The 26,798-nt window shown below is 44.4% G+C and overlaps 1 protein-coding gene across 23 annotated transcripts in view; it reads right to left on the bottom strand.

The window, feature by feature from the left end:
• rims2a (regulating synaptic membrane exocytosis 2a) overlaps positions 1 to 26,380 on the bottom strand; it is a 1,105,394-nt gene extending 1,079,014 nt beyond the window's left edge. For 16 of the 23 annotated variants that reach the window (XM_072262773.1, XM_072262854.1, XM_072262872.1 and 13 more), the window contains exon 1: positions 26,271 to 26,371. In XM_072262773.1, coding sequence (XP_072118874.1) covers positions 26,271 to 26,371 — 101 coding nt within the window. Of the gene's footprint in view, positions 1 to 26,270 lie in introns of all 23 variants that reach the window. The other 7 variants (XM_072262764.1, XM_072262846.1, XM_072262801.1 and 4 more) reach the window with 2 other exon arrangements.
• Between the last annotated feature and the right edge of the window lie 418 nt (positions 26,381 to 26,798).

The raw sequence follows: 26,798 nt of genomic DNA, 5'->3' as shown, positions 1-26,798 counted from the left end.
CTGCGAAGGTCTGTGTGGAAGCCTTGAATATTCATTTGTTTTGCTCTCTCTCTCCATCCCCCACACTGTCCATCTCCCACGGCAGCGATTACTGCGAACTGAACTGAACTAAATTGAACTGAACTTTGCGTCACTTTGAAACTGGTCATTTACCCCTAGACAACGATAGAGCTTGATTGATCCTGTTATCTTAATTCTGTGTACACGTGTGTTTATCATTGCTGAACTGTTGCATTTATTATCCTTTTGATTAGAGTACTGTGTTGCTTGTTTCTTTAATAAAACTTTCTTAGTTCTAGTAATCCAGACTCCAACTGAGTGATCCATTTCTGCTGGTTTGGCAACCCAGTTATGGGGTACGTAACAATATAAAAAGTAACCAATATTGACCAGAGCTTTGCAACAGAACTTGGTCATCAAGCAGAGTAGGGAGAGTGTGATATTGTGTAGCAGGAGAGGTTGTGCTGAAAGGCTTTTGTCTTCTAAATGTTTGGAATAAGGCCCATTCTCTTGTATGCCTGGGTGACAAAATAAACAATGATTTGTAGCCGTCCCCGAATGTACACATACACAAGCATGAAATGAAAGAGAGTTGGTAAGCATGACAATATAAGGTCACTTCAAATAGATTTAGTCTAACACGCAAAGCAAACATCCCTCAGAATAAGTAGAGGAGCACTCATGGTTAAAAAAAAAGCTCTTCAAGATATGAAAAAATATGTTAAGACTGTAAGGTATGAATATTATATGGACTCTGAGCTGTCATAAATCAAGAGACAGTGGTAAAAATCTTTTCATTGTATTTGAAATGTGACAATCTCGTCCATGATGATGAAGTGCTTTGACAGGTTGGTGATGAAACATATCAACTCCTGCCTGAGGAGTGACTTGGATCCGCTCCAGTCTGCCTAATGGAGCAACAGGTCCACAGCAGATGACATTTCATTGGTTCTTCACTCAACCCCTGGAACAACTGGACAGTGAAGATACATACATCAGGATGCTCTTCATTGAGTACAGCTCAGCATTCAATACCATCATCCTCTCAAAACTAATCAATAAGTTTCAAGACCTTGACCTCAATACTTCCTTGTGCAATTGGATCCTCTATTTCCTCACTTGCAGATTCCAGTTAGTTCAGATTGGCAACAACATCACCTCCACAATCTCCATCAGCACAGGTGCACCACAAAGCTGTGTGTTTATCCTTTTGCTCTATCACTTTATACTTATGACTGTGAGGCTAAGTACCGCTCCAATGCCACATTTACGTTTGCTGACAACACCATTGTTGTTCGCATTATCAAAGATGGTGACGGATCTTCATATAGGATGGAGATTGAAAATCTGACTGACTGGTTCCATGACAACAAACTCTCACTCAATGTCAGCAAAGCCAAAGATTATTTACTATAGAAGAGGATAGCAGGGGTCCAAGAGCTAGTTCTCATCAGGGAATCGGAAATAGAGAAGGTCAACAACTTTAAATTCCTTAACATTATAATTTCAGAAGATCTGTCCTGGGTCCAGGATGAAAGTGCTTTTGCAAAGAAAGCATGGCACCTAGAAGTATGCAAAGATTTGGCACGTCATCTAAAACTCAAACAAACTTCTATAGATACAGGGTGGAAAGTATACTGATTGGTTGCATCACAGCCTGATATCAAAACACTAATGCCCTTTACTGGGAAAAGCCTACAAAAAATAGTGGATACAGCCCAGCCTATCACAGGTAAAGCCCTCCCCACCACTGAGTACACCTCCAAGGAGCACTGTCACAGGAAAGCAGCATCCATCATCAAGGACCCCCCTCCCCCTGCCATCTGGACCATGTTCTCTTCTCACTGCTGCCATCAGGAAGGAGGTATAGCTTTGGGGACAGATATTACCCTTCAACCATCAGGTTTGGGAACAGATATTACCCTTCAACCATCAGGCTCTTGAACCAGAGGGGATAACTTCTCTCAGCCCAACACTGAACTGATCACTAAACTGGTCACTGAACACAACCTATAGACTCACTTTCAAAGACTTTATAAACTCATGTCCTTGATACTTAATATTTATTTATTATTATTATTATGGTCTTTTTTTCCTTTTTTGTATTTGCACAAGTTGTCGTTTGCACATTGGTTGTTTGTCCGTCTTTGCTGTGTGCAGTTTTTCATTGATTCTGTTGTGTTTCTTTGTACTTACTGCGAATGCCCACAGGAAAATGATTCTCAGGTTTGTATGTGGTGACCTATATGTACTTTGATAACAAGTTTAATTTGAACTTTGGTATTATTGCTACAAACCAGCAATGCTAACATTGCAGGATACCTTGAACTCAGGCCCGGCTTTTGATCTAGAACAAAGTGTTCAGAGCCCCTGAGGAGCAGAATACTGGTGCAACCCCCACATGGAATAAAACTCAAGGGTACGATCATTCCAACGTAGAAAATTATGCATGGGTACTGTGTATTTAATATTTCAATAATATTCAAGTAATCTTATATATATAGTTTGATTAAGCATTCTTGTTTGTTTAATAATTAGTTACAGGTTATACGTACAAATACATTAATTGCATACGTGATATGTGCATGCCTCATTTAAAGTAAAGACTCATTTACACCTGCATTTCAGACTCTGTGTCTTTCTTTTGAATTAGTTTAATGTTTGAAGTTACATAACAGCCTGAAACTATTTAGAGTATTGAGGCACTCCTGACCACAGAAAACGCACTACAATGGAGAACACTATTATTTAAAGATTTAGTAATCCAAGTGCAACTGCTGTTTGCAACCATTACAACGTTTTAGTTCTGATTTAAAATTAAAAATCACAGCAACTACCACCACTAAAATTACTTAACATCAAGTACAGTATCTGTAGGGTATAATTTATGCCCTGGTTGTGTGGCTTACTGTAAGACACTTCTGGCTTGTGACATGATTTATCAGACCAGCCCCTTAATGCATTGCAAATTCTAACTGATGGCTCCTCACTAAGAAAGCCTGATTGCATTGTTCAGTTTCCAAAATTAAGTGAAATATATGGTAGCAATGCATTACTGTAAATGTCAATAGCTTTGTCAAATGTGAACTTAATTTTCTGAAAGGAACTACTGCACCCAGTTCTGGCTTTGCCACTTTAGGAAGGATTTCAAGGCCTAGGAATGGGTACAGAAGAAATGTACTGGAATAAAACCAGGGCAAATGAACTTTGGATATCTTGAGAGACTGGAGAAGCTAGAAGTGGAGTCAGAAAGTTTAAAAGACAACAGAGTAGTGGTTAACAAAGTTACAAGTGGATTTGATGGAGTGAGTTATGAGATACAGTTTCCATTAGCAGAAAGTATAGATTGACAAAAGAATCAAACTTATTGACTGACTGGGCATTGCACGTTTTCATTTTCCAGCTACCCCCTGATTTGAAAATTATTTGGGCCAGTATAATACAATTAATTTTAAGGCCTGCTCTCCCCCAACCCCAACCACCACCATCATGGACTAAAAAGGGATGAATGGCTGCAGTGTTCCCAAACTACACCAGTCCTTTGCCACTCTGATGACATTTTGTAGAAATTAAAGGAGAGGGAAGAGAGTGAAATTAAATTGAACTTTTCCCACTCAGTCAGGGACAAAACAGTTCCGTGAAGTATAAACACGAGAAAGCCAGCTGACGCTGGAAATCCAAAGCAACACATACAAAATGCTGGAGGAACCCAGCAGGTCAGGCAGCACCTATAGAAGTGAATAAACAGTCAATATTTCAGGCTGAGACTCTTCTTCAGGACTGGAAAGGAAGGAGGAAGGCATCAAAATAAAAAGGAAGGAGGGTGGGAAGGTATCATGGTCCCATCTGGCTATCCCCCATCTTGCTTCTACCTCCTTGATTGTGCCTTAATTCCCGTCGTCTGATTCCCATTTGCTGCTAGTTCAATTAATTACAGCACACCTGGTTCCCATCAGAGAATATAGGATAAGAACTTTGGTGGTACAGTCATGGGTCGCCAGTTTGTTGGTCGATCCTAGTGTGTGTAAACCTCCTTTCTTTATCCCTTAGGATTGTTAGTTCTAAGCTCCGCTCCATTCCCTGGATATTCTACGTAAACCTTGTCTCCGAGTCAAGATTCCCCTGGTTACCTGCTCCACGTTCGCAACTGTGCTAGCACCTCTCGACTCTGCCTCTGTGCCTGTGTCCTACACTTGGGTTCATCCCCAGTCACTACCTTGCAACAGAACGAACGGGCAAGAACGAACCCCGCGGACACGGACCCTGCGCAACAGGCCCTCGCCAGCCAAGGCTCCCTACTGGGCTTACACGATCAACTGCTCTGAGAAGTCATGGAAAACCTTCATGCCCTGTCTGAGAACATAAAGAAGGTCAGTGAGCAAGTGTCCGCTCCCCTAACTCCATCCCTCCTAAGAACCCAGTCTGACCAAACCGCATCACCCTGTGGGTCGGCAACACGATCACCACGAGAGCCGCACGTACCCGAACCAGAACCCTACGCCGGGGACCTAGGGAAGTGCCGGGCTTTCTTGCTACAATGCTCCTTGGTTTCTGAGCAACAGCCATGTAAGTATACCTTGGACAGATCAAAGATTGCGTACATCATGGGGCTGTTGCGAGGGGATGCCTTAGCATGAGCCACCACAATCTGGGACAACCAGCCAGAGATCTGCTCCTCCTTCTCCACCTTTGTCTCTGAAATGAGGAAGGTTTTTAAACAACACATTCGCGGTAAGGACACCGCTAGGTGCCAACTGACTCTCCGTCAGGGCTTGCAAAGCGTAGCTGAATACTCCATAGAGTTCCGAACATTAGTGGCCGACTCTGGGTGGAATGACGAGGCACTATGGGAAGTATTTCGACAGGGTCTCTCTAACAAGATAAAAGATGAATTAGTGGCAAGGGATGACACAAACAGCCTGGACTCTTTAGTCTCTCTAGCCACCGGGCTAGATAATCGACTTTGAGAGCGTCTGAGAGATAAGACCAGTCGCCCCGCTCCTTGGGTCATCCCACAGCCCACCCTACCATCTTCAGCCAGCCTCTCCTCCCCGTCCGCTCCTAACATAGCTCACGCTCCATCTGTTCTGGTGAATCAGACGACACTCCCTTCAGTCCCCCAAGCCCAGAAGCAGATCCCAGCTACCGTGAACTATCAACAACAGTCCCTGTCTTTATCCGCCTTGGTGGACTCCGGTGCCGAGAGAAATCTGTTGGACGAGGACATAGCCTCCCGGGCCGGAATTCCTTGGGAACCGTTAAGTACCCCTCTGAAGGCCCGGGTGCTGGACAGGAGACTTCTGGCTCGGGTCACCCACTGTACGCCACCCCTGACCTTGATTTTGTCAGGAAACCATCAAGAACAGGCACAATTTAATTTAATCCAGTCTCCTCAAGCATCTATCGTTCTGGGATACGCCTGGCTGAACCACAACAATCTCCATATTGACTGGTCTACTGAGAGGATAGCCAGCTGGAGCCCATTTTGCCACACCACTTGGTTGCAGTCGACTCCATCCCTTAGGGAGGCAACCGCGACCTCGCCTGGTTTTGAACCCCTCGACTTGTCCAGAGTTCCGGCAGAATACCATGACCTGGGACAGGTATTCAGCAAACAACGGGCTCTTTCCCTGCCTCCGCACTGCCCGTATGATTGTGCTATCGACCTTCTCCCTGGGGCCTCGTTACCCACTAGACCTCTTTATAACTTGTCCCGACCGGAGAGAGAGGCCATGGAGAAATACATTAGTGAGTCCTTCGCGGCGGGCATTATTCAACCCTCATACTCCCCGGTGGGCACAGGTTTCTTTTTTGTGGAGAAAAATGATGGATCGCTACGCCCCTGTATCGATTGCTGAGGCTTTAACAACATAACCATTAAGAACAAGTACCCACTGCCCTTCATAAACTCAGCGTTTGAACCACTTCATGGAGCCACCATCTTCTCGAATTTAGACCTTTGAAACGCCGACCACCTGGTCAGAAGTAGGGAGGGGGATGAGTGGAAGGCGGCATTCAATACCCCACTAGGTCACTTTGAATATCTGGTCATGCTGTTTGGCCTCACCAATGCCCGCGTCGTTTTTCATGCCCTGATTAATGATGTGCTGAGGGACTTTATTAACTGCTTTGTGTTCGTCTATCTCAATGACATCTTGATATTCTCCTGCAGCCTCCAGGGGCACATTCATCATGTCTGTAAAGTCCTACAGAGACTGTGGGAGAACAAGTTAATTGTGAAGGCAGAGAAGCGTGAATTCCACGTCCCCTCGGTCAGCTTCCTGGGCTACATCATCGAGAGCGGGCCTTGGAAAAATGGCCCAGATCCATGACCCACAAGCAACTTCCTGGGGTTTGTGAACTTCTATCGCCAATTTATCAGGGACTACAGTCGGGTGGCGGTGCCCCTCACCTGACTTACCTGACTTACCTCACACTTTCTTTGGGACTCCGAGGCCGACTCAGCATTCGCCGAACTAAAGAGGCGTTTCACGTCCGCTCCCATCCTGGTCCAACCAGACCCCTCCTGTCAATTCGTTGTGGAGGCCGACGCCTCCGACGCCGGGGTGGGAGCAGTTCTGTTCCAACGTTCAAGTTCTGACCAGAAGCTTCATCCCTGTGCCCTCTTTTCTCGCCGGCTGTCCTTCGCCAAATGGAATTACGACGTGGGGAACCGGGAGCTACTGGCGGTCAAGCTGGTGTTGGAAGAATGAAGGCACTGGTTGGAGGGGACGGAATACCCGTTTGTCATCTGGACCGATGACAAGAACCTTGCATATATCCAGACCGCCAAATGCCTGAATTCCCACCAGGCCCGTTGGGCTTTATTTTTTGGTCAGTTCAGATTTACACTCACCTATTGTCCAGGGTCCAAGAACGGGAAACCTGACGCACTCTCCCGCCAATACAATTCCAAGGAGAACATTTCCAGCCCGGAGACCATCCTCCCACCATCCTGTGTGGTGGCAGTCCTCACTTGATGACCCTGACCCCGCCAACTGCCTGCTTGTGCCTGATTCTGTCAGGTCTTAGGTTCTCCAGTGGGGTACACATCTCTGTTCACCTGCCACCCCGGGAGTGATGGAACACTGTCCCTCCTGAAAAGGCACTTTCGGTGGCCGTCCATGGATGCAGATACGCATTCCTATGTCTCTGAATGTTCCGTCTGTCCCACGGAAAAGCCTCCCACTGGCCACCTGCTGGATTGCTTCGTCCCCTACCTGTCCCTAGTCGTCCTTGGTCGCACATAGCCCTAGATTTCGTTCCCCTTCATATGGAAACACCACCGTACTCACCGTGGTAGACCGATTCTCCAAGACGGTGCACTTTGTAGCCCTCCCTAAACTCCCTTTAACTCAGGAGATCGCAGACCTTCTCGTCAGCCACATCTTCCAACTCCACGGAATTCCTGCAGCTATCATCCCCGATTGGGGTCCCCAATTTGTATCGCAGGTATGGAAGGCCTTCTGTCAAGTCCTGGTTGCCTCCGTTAGCCTATCATCTAGCTTCCACCCACAGACGAACGGGCAAACGGAATGGGTCAACCAGGATTTGGAGGCAGCACTACGTTGCATAACAACCAACAACCCGTCTACCTGGAGTGATCACCTCACGTGGGTAGAGTATGCCCACAACTCTCTGGTTAGTACTGCCACAGGAAGATCTCCTTTTGAATGCTCTCTTGCGTACTAACCCCCGCTGTTTCCCGGTCAAGAAGAGGAGATTGCGGTGCCATCTGTTCAGGCTCATATCGATTGGTGCCATAAGGTTTGGGAGGACACACGCACAGCCCAGCTCCAATCAGCCGATCGCTAGCGGACTCCTGCACCTGAGTATTGACCTGGGCAGAAGGTGTGGCTCTCGTCCAAGGAAGTTCCTCTCAAAAACGAGCCTAAGAAACTCGCCCCTCGCTTACTTGGACCTTTCAAGGTCAAAAGTAGCATTAACCCCACAGCAGTCCGACTTAAGCTACCTAAATCTAGGCACATCCACCCTACGTTTCACGCTTCCCAATTAAAACCAGTTTCCGTCAGCCTCTTGTGTCCTCCAACCGAAACTCCTCCTCCTGCCCGAATCATCAATGACCACCCAGCCTACACCATTCGGCAGATACTAGATGTGCGCCGTCGGAGCAGGGGCCTCCAATACCTGGTCGACTGGGAAGGGTACGGCCCAGAGGAATGTTCTTGGGTTCCCACTCCTCCATCCTGGACCCTTCTAGCATCAGTGACTTCCATTGGGACCATCCAGACAAGCCTGGAGTTTCACCTGGAGGCTCCTGTTGAGGGGAGGTTATCGTCATGGTCCCGACTGGCTGTCCCCCATATCGCTCCTATCTCCTTGATGGTTCCTTAATTCCCGTCGTCTGATTCCCATTTGCTGCTAGTTCAATTAATTACAGCACACCTGGTTCCCATCAGAGAACATAGGATAAGAACTCTGGTGGCACAGTCATGGGTCGCCAGTTCGTTGGTTGATTCTAGTGTGTGTAAACCTCGTTTCTTGATCCCTTCGGACTGTTAGTTCTAAGCTCCGCTCCATTCCTTGGATATTCTACGTAAACCTTGTCTCGGAGTCAAGATTCACCAGTTACCTGTTCCACGTTCACGACTGTGCTAGCGCCTATCGACCCGGCTTCTGTGCCTGTGTCCTGCACTTGGGTTCATCCCTAGTCACTCCCTTACAACAGAAGGAGGCTAGCTAAATGGTGACAGGTGAAGCCAGGTGGGTGGGAAAGATAATGGGCTGGAGAGGAAGAAATCTGGTAGGAGAGGAGAACGGACCATAAAAGAAAGGGAAGGAGGAGGGGCCAAGGGACAAGTGGTAGGAGGATGAGAAGTTAAAGGTCAGGGTGGGATATAGAGGAGTGAGGAAGGAGGAAGTTTTTTTACCAGAAGGAGAAATTGATATTCATGCCATCAGATTGGAGGCTCCCCAGACAGAATATAAGGCTTTGCTCCTCCACCCTGGAGGTGGCTCCATCTTGGCACAAGAGGAGGACATGGACTGACATGACAGAAGGGGAACAGGAATGGGAATTAAATTGTTTGGCCACCGGGAAGTTCTGCTTTTGGCAGATGCATCAGTGGTGCTCGATGAAGTGGGTTACATGAAGTACATTCAGAACCCTTTATCAGAAACAGTATTTTACACTACATAAAATAGTGTGCCATAAGTATTCCCTTGTGCGTCATTGTGATTTTAAATGAAGTTTACAATGTTTTTGTGAAATTGCATATTTAGAACAATAAGAAATATAGGATTGTTTTCTATTGAGGACCCACCAAGACGATTGAGTATACAATATTTCATTAGTCTAGTCTGATCTAAAGCTAGTATTTACACAAATGAAGTTACCCTACTGAACTCTTCATGTTCTTCTGTCAGAATCAGAATCAGGTTTAATATCACCAGTGTGTGTTGTGAAATCTGTTGTCTCTGTGGCAGCAGTTCAAGCTTATACATAATAGAAAAAAACATAAATTACAGTAAATGTATATATTTATACATATTTATTAAGTAGTTAAATAAATAGTGCAAAAATAGAAATAAAAAAAGTAGCGAGGTAGTGTTCATGGGTTTAATGTCCATTCAGAAACTGGATGGCAGAGGGGAAGAAGCTGTTCCTGAATCATCGAGTGTGTGCCTTCAGGCTTCTGTAACTCCTTCCTGATGGTAGCAATGATAACAAGGCATGACGAAGGGTTCCGGCCCAAAACGTCAACCGATCTTTTCCACGGATGCTGCCTGACCTGCTGAGTTCCTCCAGTGTGTTGTGAGTCTTGCTTTGACCCCAGCATCTGCAGAGTATTTTGTGTTTAGAACAAGGCATGACCTGGGTGATGGGAGTCCTTAATGATGGAGGTCGCCTTTTACATGTTTAATCAAACCTCTGGTGGACACAAACTTCTCTATAATACTGATTTTCAATTAGTAACTTAATTCAGAAATCACAAAATAATGAGAACGTGCAATGCAATGAGGTATTACTACTTCAGCAACAGTGTCAGTTGTTCTCATCAATGACCAGATGTTAATCACACTTCTCTCTCCACATTTGCCTGACTTCACATTCATATTCAGATTTATTTACTACATGTCCAGTGAAACGTACAGTGAAATGTGCCATTTGTTAACAACCAACACACCTGAGGCAGACAGCAAGTGTCACCACACATCCTGGTACCAACATAGCATGCCCACAGCATTCAGTAGAACAACACAAGCAGCTGCAACTAAACAAAACAAGGTAACAACAACAAAAGCAAACACCTTTTTCACCCTCCCACCCACAGGCTCAGACAGGCTCCAACCCCAGCACAGGCTGCATCTAGTCCGTTGCTCCATCCTCTCAGCCCCACAGATATCAGGCCTCCAAATTTGGACTTCGGCCCAAGACTCAACATCACGGGTTTGACCTTTGGCCCTCAAATTCCAGATTCACATGGACCTCCGAACCCGGTGACCCAGGCCCTCGTGATTCCTTCAAGCCTCTAATTAAGTCTTTGATCTTCAGGCCTCTACCTCCAAACTTGCTGTGCTCTAGACTCCAGCCTTCAGCTTTGCCCACGAACCTTGCTGACGACTGTGTATCGACCACAGGATTCTCCGATTATGTGTCTGATGTTTGGGCCTCAATTCCCGGATTCGTATGGAGCTCGTTTGACCTTTGGGCCTCAATTCCAGACTTACACAGATAGACTCACTAAATGGTTCCTGTATTTTCTATCAAAGTTGCTGGTGAATGCAGCAGGCCAGGCAGCATCTCTAGGAAGAGGTGCAGTCGACGTTTCTGGCCAAGACCCTTCGTCAGGACTAACTGAAAGAAGAGCTAGTAAGGGATTTGAAAGTGGGAGGGGGAGGGGTAGATCCAAAATGATAGGAGAAGACAGGAGGGGGAGGGATGAAGCCAAGAGCTGGACAGGTGATTGGCAAAAGTGATATGAGAGGATCATGGGACAGGAGGCCTAGGGAGAAAGAAAAGGGGGAGGGGGGGAAAAAGCCCAGAGGATGGGCAAGGGGTATAGTGAGAGGGACAGAGGGAGTAAAAGGAGAGAGAGAAAAAGAATGTGTGTATATAAATAAATAACGGATGGGGTACGAGGGGGAGGTGGGTCATTAGCGGAAGGTAGAGAAGTCAATGTTCATGCCATCAGGTTGGAGGCTACCCAGATGGAATATAAGGTGTTGTTCCTCCAACCTGAGTGTGGCTTCATCTTTACAGTAGAGGAGGCCGTGGACAGACCTATCAGAATAGGAATGGGACGTGGAATTAAAATGTGTGGCCACTGGCAGATCCTGCTTTCTCTGGCGGGCAGAGCGTAGGTGTTCAGCGAAACGATCTCCCGGTCTGCGTCGGGTCTCGCCAATATACAGATCGTTTCGCTGAACACCTACGCTCTGTCCGCCAGAGAAAGCAGGATCTGCCAGTGGCCACACATTTTAATTCCACGTCCCATTCCCATTCTGATATGTCTATCCACGGCCTCTTCTACTGTAAAGGTGAAGCCACACTCAGGTTGGAGGAACAGCACCTTACATTCCGTCTGGATAGCCTCCAACCTGATGGCATGAACATTGACTTCTCAAACTTCTGCTAGTGCCCCACCTCCCCCTCGTACCCTATCCGTTATTTATTTATATACACACATTCTTTCTCTCACTCTCCTTTTTCTCCCTCTGTCCCCCTCACTATACCCCTTGCCCATCCTCTGGGCTTTTTCCCCCTCCTCCTTTTCTTTCTCCCTAGGCCTCCTGTCCCATGATCCTCTCATATCCCTTTTGCCAATCACCCGTCCAGCTCTTGGCTCCATCCCTCCCCCTCCTGTCTTCTCCTATCATTTCAGATCTCCCCCTCCCCCCCCCCACTTTCAAATCTCTTACTAGCTCTTCTTTCAGTTAGTCCTGATGAAGGGTCTCGGCCTGAAACGTTGACTGTACCTCTTCCTAGAGATGCTGCCTGGCCTGCTGCGTTCACCAGCAACTTTGATGTGTGTTGTACTGAAGTGTGTTCTTTGTAATGGCACTTATGTATTGGGTTTAGGACACATCTTATGAAATGATTACACTGAGGAATATCATGTTGCTGACCCTCTCCACCTCTGATCTTCCATTGAGAACTGGCTTGTGGATTTCCAGATTCCTGTTCTTGAAGTCAATAATCAGCTCCTTGGACTTGCTGACACTGAATGAGAGATTGTTACTTCGGCATCACTCAGCCAGATTTTTCAATCTCCCTCCTATATGCTGATTCCTCATATCTTTGATACAGCCAACAACAGTGGTATCATCTACAAACTTAAATATGGCATCGGAGTTGTGCTTAGCCTCACAGTTATAAGTATAAAGTAAATAGAGCAGGGGGCTAAGCACACAGCCTTATGGTGCACCTGTATTGGTGGTGATTGTGGAGGAGATTTTGTTGCCAATCTGAACTGACTGGGGTCTGCAAGTGAGGAAATAGAGGACTCAGTTGCACAAGGAAGTATCGAAGACTAGGGCTTGGAGCTTATTGAGTAGTTTTGAGATGATGATAATATTGAATTCAGAGCTGTAGTCAACAAAGAACATCCTGATGTATGCATCTTCACTATCTAAATGCTCCAGGGTTGAGTGAAAAGCTAATGAAATAGTAGCTGCTGTTGACCTGTTGTGACGGTAGACATGTTGGAATGGATCCAAGTGGCTTCTCAGTCAGGAGTTGATATGTTTCATCACCAACCTCTCAAAGTTCTTCATAACACTAGATATAAGTGCTACTGGATGGTAGTACTGAGGCAGGTTACCACATTCTTAAGCACCGGTATAATTGAAACTTGGTTGAAGCAGGTGGGTATCACAGACTGCCAAAGCAAGAGTTTAAAGATATCAGTGAACACTACAGTCAGTTCATTAGCACAAGTCTTCAGTACTTGGCCAGGTACCCTTTCTGGGCCATATGATTTCCTGAAGGATGTTATCAAGTCAGCCTCAGAGACTGAAATCACAGAGTCATCACGTCTGTGGGAGTTTGTGAAGTTGCCTCCATGTTTTGTCGGTCAAAGCCAGTATAAAAGGCATTGTGCCCATCTGGGAGTGAAACCATGCGGCTTGGTTTAACTTCGTAGGAAGTGATAGCATCCAAGCCATGCCACAGCTGTCGGATGTCCTTCTGTGACCAGAATTGCCATTTTGCATCTGAGATGGCTTTCCCGAAGTTGCACCTGGAATACTTATGCTTTACTTGGTTGCCAGACCTGAATATCACTGATCTGGCCCTCAGCAGATTGCAGGTCATCCCGGGCTTCCATTCGGGGGAAAACTCAGAATCATTTTGTGGGGACACACTCATCCACACTCACCCTAACAGCATTGTAACTTAATTAGTTAGTTACCTAATTGAGAGTTACGCATTTCAAAATAATGACAGCGTATTTAAATCAAGAGTGCTTGAGAACCAGAGCGAGAAAAACTTGCTCTTTGATATTCTTCATATTAGTCATCTTAAAGCCATTCTGAAAGAAGACAGTTAACTGATACCTTAGACATGTACCTGCTCATAGATGCTTTAGGGAAATTTGTACTGGAGGTTTTTGTCAGCCAGCCATCCACACAATGAACTATAATTGTTCCTGGCTGTAAAGAAGCATCCAAGTTCTAAATGGCATTCAGTTCCCAAAAGGGTTAACCTACACCACTTTATTTAACTGTGTAGTACTAGTGCAATCATTCGATCGAGTATGATGTTCTCCTAAGGGATTGCCAGTGGATTCCCTTATTGGAGAATACTTGTACAAGACTTTATTTAATGTGGCAAGGCTGATGCATGGGCAGCCACCACACGATCCCTGACAGACCGGGGTCAGGGTCCAGTGACATGGAAATACAAGACAACTGGGAACTTTTCACTGCTGCAGCCTTCGTCCACCTTCAGCGCTGTTGTGGTGTGCCATCATCTTCTGTCAGCTCCGCCACAGAGGACTAGGTTGGATCTTCCTGTCTAAGACTGCACCCCTTACCTTACTTCCATGGGTCACTCTACCAGAAGCGAAGCACCAGATGGCTAAACTCCAGAATGTATCGCTCTCGGGATCTCAGGCTCTCACAGGCCTCTCCACCACGACAAGGTGACGATGTTTGGAGACCACGGAATGCACCAATAATAAAGCACTTCTAATTCAAAATACAGTAGTGACATGATTTGCTGACTCTGAATATACTGCCTTTTGAAAATCTGATTGCCTATTAGCAAGAAGCCACACTTGCATGGTTTCCCTTTTTCCGTTACTTTAAATTCTAATCAAGGGATAAATAGACATCAAGAAAGAAATATAGGAGGAAGACACCAGAGTTTCATAAGTCAGTCCTCAATTAGGGGATCAGAGGTAGAAAGGGTCTGTAACTTTAAATTTCTTGGAGTTATCATACCAGAGTATACTTCCCTGGGACCAGCACATAAGTGCCACTGTCAGTCTTTGAGTGTACTTTTTCATTGATTCTATTGTATTTGTTTGCTGTAATGTAAATGCCTGCAAGAAAATTAATCTCAGGGTAGTATTCATGTGGTATCTAAGAAGAATGCTGTAATCTGTCTCAATGACTATCGTCCACATGTATCCACTGTGATGAAATGCTTTGAGATGTTGGTGTTGAAACATATCAACTCCTGACTGAGAACCAATTTGGATCTGCTCCTATTTGCCTACCAGCACAACAGGACCACAGAAGATGCCAATTCATTGGCTCTTCACTCAACGCTAGAACATCTGGACAGTGAAGGTACATACATCAGGATGCTCTTCATTGACTGCAGTTTAGTATACAATACCATCATCCCCTCAAAATTAATCAATAAGCTTCAATACCTTGGCCTCAATACCTCCTTGTAGAATTGGATCTTCAATTTCCTCACTTACAGATCACAGTCAATTCAGATTAGCAACAAAATCTCCTCCACAATCGCCATCAGCACAGGGCATAACAAGGCTGTGTGCTTAGCCCCCTGCTCTGCATGCTTTATACTTATGACTGTGATGCTAAGCACAACTATGATGCCACATTTAAGTCTGCTGATGACACCACTGACGCTGGCCAAATCAGGGGTAGTGATGAATCAACATATAGCGGGGAGATTGAAAATCTGATTGAGTGGTGCCACAACAACAGCCTCTCACTCAATGTCAGCAAGAGCAACGAACTGATTATTGACTTCAGGAGGAGAAAACTGGAGGTCCATGAGCCAGTCCTCATCAGAGGATCAGAAGTGTAGAATTCCTCAGAGGACTTGTCCTGGGCTCAGCACCTAACTGCAATGATGAAGAAAGCACAGCAGGTCTCTACCTCCTTAGAAGTTCACGAAGATTCAGCATGACATCTAAAACTTTGACAAACTTCTGTAGATATGTGTTGGAGAGTATATTGATTGGTTGTGTCGTGGCCTGGTATGGAAACACCAATGCCCTTCAACAGAAAAACCTACAAAAAATAGTGGATATGGTGCAGTCCATTATGGGTAAAGATCTTCCCACTATTGAGCACATCAACATGGAGCATTGTCACAGCAAACCAGCATCCATCATCAGGGACCCCCGCCATCTAGGGCAGGCTCTCTTCTTCCTGCTCCCATCAGGAAGAAGGTACCGGAGCCTCAAGGATCACACCACCAGGTTCAGGAATAGTCATTACCCTTCAAGTTCATTCAACATCACTTGTCTCATCACTGAATTGTCCCCACAACTTATGGACTCACTTTTAAGAACTCTTTATCTCATGTTCTCAATATTTATTGTTTAGTTATTTACTTATGTTATTTTATTTCTTTGGTAATTGCACAGTTTGTTGTCTTTTGCACATTGGGTGTTTGTCCATCCTGTTGGGTGTGGTCCTCCTTTTTAGTTTCTTGGAGTTACAGTGTATGCCTACAAGAAAACTAATCTCAGGGTTGTATTTGGTACTATTCATGTACTTTGCTCTTTTTAGTTTAGTATTTTTGCCCTGTTAATGACAATTGAACTTCTCCAGAATATAAGAATAGGTAGATTCAGATTTGTTTATTAAAGTTCAAAATACATTTATTATCAAAGTATGTATATTTGATACAACCTTGATATTTGTCTCCTTACAGGCAGCCACAAAATAAAGAACCCCAATAGAACCCATTAAAAACAAAAGAGGACCATCAAACACCCAGTGTGCACAGAGAGGGAAAAACATGTACAAACATTAAAGCAAGCAAACAGCACTCAGAACTGAAGTTCACCACACCAGACATCACTTCGGCCAATTCAGAAGTGCACAGAAGCCTATTCAGAAGGCTTCAGTCTAGCACAGAGTTGAACAAATCCTGCAGAGCTGCAAAAGCTGAATCGGCCCGTCTCTCGCCTCTGACCACAACACACTGACCATTTCAATTTGGCACGGCACTTAACTCGTTCAAACATCAAGTCGTTCCTCCCCCTCAAGCTCAGGCACCATTGCCTCGATATAGCCCATACCTGATCTTTCCAATTCAATTTGTCTCCAAAATTGATCAAACCTCAGATCTTTCCTCAACTCTCCTCGGCTCCACTGCACAGAATTACCTGACCTGAATTATCATATGTACATTGAAACATACAGGGAAATGCATAATTTGCATTAGCAACTATCATATCCAAGGACGTGCTGTAGCCTAGCAGTCTTCTATCCCCAGGACAGACTTTCTTTGGCCTCCAGCCTCCAGTGGACCATGAATTTGCAGATATTAAACTCCTCAAAAAGGCGGATCCATCCTTGGCTACAACCCAGACTCTTTTGAGTTAGTGGTGGAGAGGAGGTCACTAAACAAACTGTTATCCATCATAAAGAATCAGGCACATCCTCTCCACGACCTACTGAATAGGCAGCGGAGCACCCTTTCGAACAAGCTCATTCAGCTCCACTGTCACAAGGTTCGTTACAGAAAATCTGTCCTACCAAATGCAATAAGCATATACAACAGTTCATCTCTGTGCGCTAGGAGAACACACACCATAGTACGATAGTCTCTGTTTTATTATTTTGTACATTATTATTGCACATTGGTAAATTATTATTGTGTATATTATTATTCTGTATGTTATTATTAGTTAATATTATTATATTTATTATTTTTAATTATTATTGCTCAGTGTGTATTTAAATGTTGTTGTAATTAAATAATTTCCCACTCCGGATCAATAAAGTACTTATTATTGTTATTGTTATTATTATTATTATTATATTGCCTTCCCCAGTGGACTCGCAAAGATTTGCAGACTCAGGGCCCCAGCCATTGGGCTTCAACTTCTAAACTTCTGACCAAATCAACCCAAAACTTGCCAATGACAACAAATGTGGTCGCTGGATGAGGAAGCAAACTCTAGGCCTTGCTGATGATGCGACCCGAACATGCTCACTGGTCTGCTAGACTGTCATCGAGCACATCCACGTTACTGGCGTTTGAGCATGCAGCCTGTCCTCTAATTCCCCCACGTCTCTGTATTTTTGATTTTGCCGGCAGAAACGCTTAGAAATCCAATGTGTAGTTTTTGACTCAGTAAAAGAAAGGAAACTCAGCAATATTATGGATTAGTTCAAGCATTCCCTTGATTACTTTCTTGGAAAAATCATTATTGTCTCTAAAATATGCAGGTGAATCATTTGTTTTTAGTCCATTTCACTCTTTCAACCTTTTCATCCACACCATTGGAAAGTGACGTGCAGCATTCTGAAACCAAAACCTAAATGCTACACAGTTGATGTTTATTGCTGACATGGTGTTTTATTGATGAAGAAATCACTTTTTTTTGGTGAGGCATTTGTTGTCTTCCAACAGGTTAAACTGAAAAGTTCAAGCCCTACAATTCAAAGAAAGATTGGGTGGGGAGCAATTAAGAAATAAAGTGAAAGAAAATGTTTATTCAAGTTGCTTACTGATTTTAAATTAGCAACAATATTTAAAATCCAGAGGAATGAGGCCTCACATTTGAATGGTAATTTTCAGTGCCTCAGAGGTTGTTGACACCACTCATATCCATCATTGAAAAGAACATGTCCTGATGTTTCATCATTAATGTAACCTGTATCCATCAGGTTTACTAAAGCAATATTGTGTCATTCAAGCTATTTAAATGATGAGCATGTCCTTGAAATATAGTTCTCAAGAAGGATCAACACATGAGCAACAAATTTACTATTTTCATATTAAAATATGTTCATGTGATTGGCCAGAGTTGTTGAACAAATTGCAGATTGATAACAGAATAACAGTACTTTTAGAGAAAAATTGTGGGAAACATTATGTTGTGGACTCAGGTTCCTAAAGTTCAAATTTATTGTATACCAAATACGTATATACATGTATACCATCAAACAAAACAATACTCCTCCGCCTCAAGGTTTAGAGCACAAAATATATAACTCACACACAACAAAATAATACCACCACAAAAAAATTAACAAATAATATGGTGCATTTATAAGACAAGTTAAAAAGTAAAGGTTCATCTAGTCGGTAGGAGTGTTCAAACCCATTTCACTATCCAGCCATCTGTTCAGTTATCAGTACGTTTCATTATTCCTTAGTCCAGAACATACAGTACTTTAACAGCCTATCCAGCTACTGCATGTACATGCAAACACTGGAAGACAACTTCAGCCAGCTATTGAAACACAGGCATCAGAACATTTCAGATGTTGTCCTCACCTGATATTTGCACTTATACATTTTCAGTCAAGGCCACTTGATAAAGATCTACTGGGAACTCTCTTTCAATCTCTTTACTAACTTTCAGTTCCTTGGCCCTGACTACCTTATTTTCACCATAAATTTCCAATCCCTATTCACTTCTATCCCCCATCAATAGGGCCTCCAGGCTCTCCGCTTCTTTCCCAATAAAAGAACCAACCCGCTTACCTGTTCCTCTCCACCACAAACCACCTCTATCTGGCAGAACAGATCCTCACCCTCAACAATTCCTCCTTCAGCCCCTCCCACTTCCTCCAGGCTCCAGGGGTAGCCATGGTCAACTATATAGGCCTCAGCTCTGCCTGGCTTTTCATTCGATACATACAACAGTCCATCTTCCAAGCCTTCCCTGGTAATTCTCCCCAACTCTTCTTCTGCTACATTGACAATTGCATTGGTGCTGCTTCATGCACCCAGACATAGCTCATCAATTTCATCAACTTTGCCTCCAACTTCCACCCTGCCCTGAAATTCACTTGTTCCATTTCTGATACTGTCATGGTCCGGTCCGTGAAGTCCGTATTCCGGATCACGGTCCGGTCCATAGCTCCTTATTCCAGGGTTTCTGGTTTTCCCCAGCTTCTGTTGTAGGCACATGATTCTCGTTTTGGAGCTGAGACATAAATTCCTCTGCAAGCCAGGGATTCCTGGCTGGACTGAATTTTCCCCCCTCGCCTGACTCTCTGTCTGGATACCTCACCTGCACCACTGTTGAGTTCAATCGCCAATGCAGAGATGGAACTGTCTGTTGTTCTTTGGTGTTTGTCTCTTCTTGTCCTCACCTCCGTGGGGTAAGTCAGGTTGTTCTGCCGTTGCCCTGGGGGGGGGATCTGTCTTGTCCTCTCCTCCATGGGGTAAGCCTGGCCGTTGGGCCATTGCCCTGCGGGGGGATCTGTCTTGTCTTGCCCTTGCCTCTTTGGGGTAAGTCAGGCTGTTCTGCCGTTTCCCTGCAGGAGATCTCTCTTGTCTTGCCCTTGCAGGGGGATCTGTCTTGTCTTGTCCTCGCCTCTGTGGGGTAAGTCAGGCTGTTCTGCCGTTGCCTGACAGATGGTCCTCTCCCACCTTGGTGTGGAGATGAAGCTGAGTCCCAGCTTGTCTAGTATAAGTCCCGGTTCTATGTCTTTGTACTGTCCTCTCTCATGTTGGTGTTGTGTTGAAGATGAGTCCCAGCTTTTTGAAGAATAAGTCCCAGCTCCATGTTGATGTACAGTTCCCAGTCTGTCTCCGAGCTCCAGCCTCCAAGTTATCAGCCTCCGCATTCCAAGACCCAAGACCCCAGCCAGCAGCCTCAAGACCCCAAGCCTGTCTCCAAGCCTCAAGCCTCAAGACCCCAAGCCTGTCTCCAAGCCTCAAGCCCCCAGCCTCCAGTCATGTCATGTTCTTGCCTGGTTCTGGGGCCCAAGCCTGAGGCAAGACCCAAGTTCTGGGTCCTTGTCCAGTCTCTGGCTCGGGGTTCAAGCCCAGGCTCCTAGTTCAAAGTTCCTTGTCCGGTTTCCCTGTTTCTTGTCCATGTCCTAGCCCAAGTCTGCATTCTTCTCCCTGCTCCTTGCTGGTATCCTGTCACATCCCAAATCTAGTCAAGTTCCTTGAACTTCAGTGTCTGTGTCTTGCCTTTGGGTCTGAGACCAATGCCCCTGCTTGTGACAGATACCTCCCTCCCTTTTCTTGATCTCTCTGTCTCCATCTCTGGAGACACTGTTGATCAACATCTTTTATAAACTTATCAATTCCACTGGTTATCTTGACCATACCTCTTCCCACACTACCTCCTGTAAAAATGCTATTTATTCCCTTTTTCTCAGTTTCGTTGTCTCAGTCACATCTGTTCCCAGAATGAAGCTTTCCTCACCAGAACATCCGAGGTATCCTCCTACTTCAAAGAATGGGGTTTTCCTTCCTCCACTATTGATGATGCCCTCACCTGCTTCTCCTCAATTTCCCGTACATTCGCACTCACCCCATCTTCCACCACCTCAACAGCGTTCCTCTTGTCTTTACCTACCACCCCATGAGCCTCCTCATCCAGTACATTATTTTCTGCAACTTCTACCATCTCCAAAAGAACTCTACCACCAAACACATCTTTACCTCCCCCACACCCCCACATTTCATTTTCCTCACGAATCGTTTTCTCCGTGATTTCTTTGTCCATTCATCCCTCCCCACTAATCTCCCTCCCGGCACTTATCCCTGCAAGTGGCCAAGCTGCTACACCTGGCCATTCAGCTCCTCCCGCACCTCCATTCAGGGCTCCAAACAGTCCTTCCAGGTGAGGCAACACTTCACCTGTGAATCTTCTGGAATCGGCTATTGTGTCTGGTGCTCCTGATGTGGCCTCCTCTACACTGGTGAGATCTACCATAAATTGGGGAACTGCTTCATCGAGCACCTCCACTCTATCCGCCAAAAGCAGAACGTCCTAGTGCCCAAAGATTTTAATTCTGATTCCCATTCCCATTCTGACATGTTGGTCCGTAATCTCCTCTTGTGCCATGATGAGGCTACTCAGGGAGGAGAAGCAACACCTTATATTTCATCTGGGTAGCCTCCAATCTGAGGGCATGAATACTGATTTCTCATTCTGGTTAAAAAGAAATTCCCTCCCCTTCCCCTCTTCTGTTCACCACTCTGGCCTCTTACCTATTCTGACCTGCATATCACTCCCCCTGGTACCCCTCCTCATTCCCTTTTTCCTATGGTCCACACTCCTCTCCAATCACTTTGTCATTCCCACCTGCCTCGCTTCACCTGTCACTTACTAGCTTTCCTCCTTCCCCTCCCCCCATCTTTTTGTTCTGGCATTTTCCCCCCTTTCTTTCCAGTCCTTAAGAAGGGTGTCACCCTGAAACTTTGACGGTTTGTTCATTTCCATAGATGCTGCCTGACCTGCTGTGTTCCTCCAGCATTTTATATTTGTTGTTTTCACTGGGAACTCTGTCTAATTTTCATTTCTTGTCAGAATGACCAAGTGTAGCACCTCTAACACCAGCTAAGAGTAGTTAACTCAGCACACTCCAGGCACCAAATGTGTGATCTCTGCACTCCTCAAGGCCTACAGCTTATTGGATAACTTCAGAGCTATTGATTTAGAGTCACAAAGTCAAAGAAACAGGTCCATCTATTTCACGTCAACCTGGTTTTCTGTCTAGTCCCATCTACCTGCACCTAAGCCATGTCACTCCATACCTCTCACATTCAAGTACCTATCCAAACTTCTCTTAAATGTTACAATTAAACCTGTATTTATCACCTCTGCTGGCAGCTCATTCCACACTCACTCCACCCTCTAAATGAAGTAGCTACCTCCCCCAAGATTCTCCTTAAATGTTTCACCTTTCATCCTAAACCTATGACCTCTAGTTCCAGTCCCACCAATTCTGCGCGGAAAATGCCTGTCTGCTTTAACCCTATCTATACCCCTTATAATTTTGTATACTTCTGTAAGATCTTCCCTCATCCTCCTGCGTCACCAGAATAAAGTCATACCTATTCAACTTATCCCTGTAACTCAGTTCCTCAAGTTACAGCAACATATATGTAAATTTTCCCTCTCCTCCTTTAGGCTTATTTCCTGCAGGTAGGTGACCAGAACTGCATAAAATACTAAAATTAGCCCCACCCACATCTTATACAACTTCAACATAACATCCCATCTCCTGCACTCAGCACCCTGATTTATGTGCCAAGAGTTCTCTTTATGACCCTATCTACCTGTGATGCCACTTTCCAGGAATTATAGATGGGCATGCTCAGATCCCTTGCTCTACCATACACCCCAGAACCCTACTATTCACTGTTTAAATCCAGAAATCTAGACGGTTTACAAATAATTCTAGCTGCACTCATCCTCCTGACAGAATTGTACACGATAATGAGAGGCATTGATCATGTGGATAGTCAGAGCTGAAATGGCTAGCACAAGAAGGCACAGTTTTAAGGTGCTTGGAAGTAAGTAGGTACAGAGGAGATGTCAGGGGTAGGTTTTTTACGCAGAGAGTGGTGAGTGTGTGGAATGGGCTGCTGGCAGCGGTGGTGGAGGCGGAAACGATAGGGTCTTTTAAGAGACTCCTGGATGGATACATGGAGCTTAGAAAAATAGAGAGCTATGGAGAAAAATACAGAGCTATGGGTAAGCCTAGGTAGTTCTAAGGTAAGGACATGTTCAGCGCAGCTTTGTGGGCCGAAGGGCCTGTATTGTGCTGTTGGTTTTCTATGTCTCTATGCACTCCTATAACCCTGGTATCTTAATTCCTCCTCCATTAGCTATCCCATTAGAAGAAAGTATGGCTGAATAAGGAACTAAGTATGAATTCTATCAAGAAATGGTGAGCAAATTGAGAAGAGGAGAAGGAAAAAAAGTGTTATCTATGCATTTCAGTTGATTGATCTTATTCCCATTCCATGTTTAAAATTCTATACATTTGAATTAATGTTTGAATATAGTGATTCTGTAAATACACAGGGCACGATATTTGAAATATGATAGTCATAATTCTCAACGAAGCAGAAAAGGGATGAAGATCATTAAAGTGCATTTTACATAGCAAAAGAAGTTACACAAAATGCTGGAGGAGCTCAGCAGCCCAGGCAGCATCTGGGGAAAAGAGTAAACAATCAACATATCGGGCCGAGATCCTTCATCAGGACCCTTCTCGGTCTGAAACGTCGAATGTACTCTTTTCCACAGATGCTGCCTGGCCTACTGAGTTCCACCAGCATTTTGTATGCCTTGCTTAGATTTCCTGCATCTGCAGAGTTTCTCTTGTTTGAGAAGTGAAGTTACATTATTGGCAGAAAACTATTTACAGAATAACAGATAACCAGAGTGATTACATAGCAGTAATCTCATCAAGTGGTTCAGGTGACAGTGTAACCTATGACAATAAGGCATCTAAACCAAAAGATGAAATTACAGTCATGAAGTCACCCTCATAAGTGTTATTTTTTTTCTTAATACATCAATTGAAACCTATGAGGTTGTATTGCTGATTTTTTTTTGCAAGAACAGCAAACTCCATCATACAGCAAATGTCAATGAGTTCTACATCATTGATTTACCATTATGTCTGCCTTAAAGGATTAATAACTGGAATTTAATAGGTAAAATTATTGAAATTTTGATCAGACTACCTACAAACAAGAGATTGTCAACAAATTTTATTGCATTTATGAAAAAATAATTTTAAAATGCCAATAACTTCTCTCCAAAGCATACCTGTTTTCAAAGTATATTCTTGAGAGTGAATATTAGCCAATGAGACTAAATTGATCAAAAAAGACTAATATTAACAAATGAATATATAATTCATTTCATTCAATATTTCAGCCAAGTGTCTGCCTCCTTTCTCTTTAAAGCCTGGGCAGGGGATTTAGCTACAGCTGACTAGCTTGTATTTCTCAAACAACAGTAATTAAAATGCAGGCCATGACATAGACTTCCACATCAAATCATTTCAAAAAAACATTGTGTTCAGTCTGCTGAAAAAGCACATGCTTTTATGTGCATATCTGGAATTAATGTTTAAATAAAAATGCACACTGTATATGCAAGTATAAACAACTCACACATCCTTGTAGTTCTAGACAATGACAAATGCACCATCCATGAATTTGAACTTATAAATCTGTCTTTGGTGACACAGATTTAACACACCAAGTCATCCTCAAGTGCTTTATTTTTAATATACTGTATCTTCCATCATAAATGTTGATAAAATGTGAACATGCTGAGAGAGAAACACAAGGCATACGTTGTAAAATTCTTTGCTGTGCTAACAGCAGAACTGTATATGTCACTACATAGAATGGTAATTCCCACAAATAAAGTTCCACACCAATTTTATCCCCCTTCATGTACTAGATATGAACAAATTACAAGATTCTAGATAACTATTTCACTTTCAAAAACAATATCCTGTTTTGAAATGTGTTCTTTTCTAGGAGGTGGAAGCTGTATATTTTGTTACATTGTTTTCTTTTAATCTGATGATACACAATTAATTTCTATCAAGTGTCAACAGTTAAGACATAATATAATCAAAACATGAAACACGTACCAAAACAGAAGCCTGACATCTTTTGAGAATCTCAGAATGCTTAGATCGAAATGAGCCTCTCTCTTTGTGCAAAGCATTTTCATTTTGTTTCTTTCAGAAATAAGATCCAATTAAAATCTGTATAAATCTTTCAACCTGCCGCCCTGCTTTACACAAAACCGGAAGTGAATGTCTTCAGAACAGCACATATAAGACACTAATGTACAGCTTTCAGTATGATTCTGCAACTCAAACAAGGAAGATCACACAACAAGCCATGCCCTTAAAGGGCCATGAACAGGAACGGAGGTAGAATTGTCACAGGTAACTACTACTGCTCATATTCCATTGTATTTCTTGAATATACATCCGAAGTAATTAAATACATTGGAAACAGCAATTTCAAAAAAAGCACCACGACAAACAATCCACTTATCACAATGAAGCAATAATGATAATATGAATGTGTGAGGAAATGTAAAGGCACTACGTTACTAAACAACAAACAGGAAGACGGCAGCGTTTTACAGTATGCGAATTAATTTAAAAATTATACGCTGCAACGGTTCAGCGGAGAATGAAACTAACACCATTGAGCCAGCAACCCCAGGTGACTTTATATTGTATTCCATTTGAGTTTCAGTTTACTTTCATAATGATATAACCAGTAATAGAAACATTTAGCTTGATTAAGGTTCAAATGACTTTTGATATCCTTCTACACTTTCTTGCACGTTCCCTTCTGCTCTGTGGCCTTCATTTCTAAATTAGTCTTTCCCTCTCAACTCTCTCTCAATGGGCAAGATCTGTTGTCAAGTCTCAGAGTTAATTTCTTTTTTATAATTTGAGCCAGCGATCTAGGACTGCCTCGGATTTTGCCACATTGCTCGGTTATGGCCTGGCTCGGGCTCCGACATCACCTATGGAGCCTGCCAAGCTGCCGGCTGCTAGGCGCTGTCCATGGGTTTGTGCTGCTGAAACTCGCGCGTCGCGCACCCCGCCCCCGCCCCCACCAACAAACCCGCCGCCGTAACTGGATTTGGCTCACGAACTCCAGCATAGCTGGAGCTCGGCACTGTCGGTGTGTTAAGCACCGGGGTCGAGTGCTAGCGCTCTTGCGAGCAGGAAGGGGAAAGAGAGGAAGAGAGCAAAGGAGAGAGAGCTAAGAAACGCTATTCCCAAAGACGCATCCCTGAAAACCTAACACAAAATACTCAAGGACCCAAACCCCAGGCAGCTGCACTTGGAAATCCTTGTTACAAAATGAACCAACTCAAAGCTCAGAGCACAGTCTTCGTGCTGAAATGTCAGGCGGAAGATGGCGGCCGGGAAAACCCAGCCCACCGTTCCTAGGTTAAATATTACAACTAAAAACAGCTTCTACAAGGCCACCTCTTTGGGACTGTTGGCTGCAGGCTTGACCTTTCCTTATACCCTTTTTTCTTCATTCCGCTGTAGCAATAGTTTTGTATTTAGTTTGAACAATATAGTAGGGATGCCGGTGTTCTTACCTGAGCATTGACTGTTCCTTCTCTTCCTCCTGGCGTTGTCTGTCCATTACGGCCAGAATTATCTTCCTCTCCTCCTCGGTGAGGTGGCTGAGGTCCGGCATCCCGGGCATGTCGGCAGAAGGAGGAGCCGGTGAGGCAAGAATAGGCGGATGAGGGTGAGGAGAAACAGGGCCAGGCTGGCGAGGGCCCCGAGGCCCGAGTGGCGCCGACATCTTTAATGAGAATGTATCAACAACAACAAAAAAAAACTCGCATACACGGCAAGGATTACAGGAGCGGGTAGGAGGGAAAGAGCGGGACGCCGGCGGGGTTGGTGTGCTGCCTTAGGGAAACTCCCGGACCCGGGCGCTGAGGGTGGCGGTGGCGACAGCGATGGGAAGTCGAGAAAGCGGCTCCAGTCACATCCAAATTATTTCCACGGCTCGCTGCAATTCGCTTCATAATTCTCTCTCTCCATTTATGCATATGCACTTTGCAGGATGGATGCGCCAGGAGGGAGGGGGAATCCGCAAAAAAAAACCCTCTGAG

The sequence above is a fragment of the Mobula birostris genome, chromosome 1 (genome assembly GCF_030028105.1).
Source record: "Mobula birostris isolate sMobBir1 chromosome 1, sMobBir1.hap1, whole genome shotgun sequence".
In the NCBI taxonomy this organism is placed as follows: domain Eukaryota; kingdom Metazoa; phylum Chordata; class Chondrichthyes; order Myliobatiformes; family Myliobatidae; genus Mobula; species Mobula birostris.
Note: the sequence above shows the minus strand (reverse complement) of the source record. Positions and strands in the feature narration are given on the sequence as shown.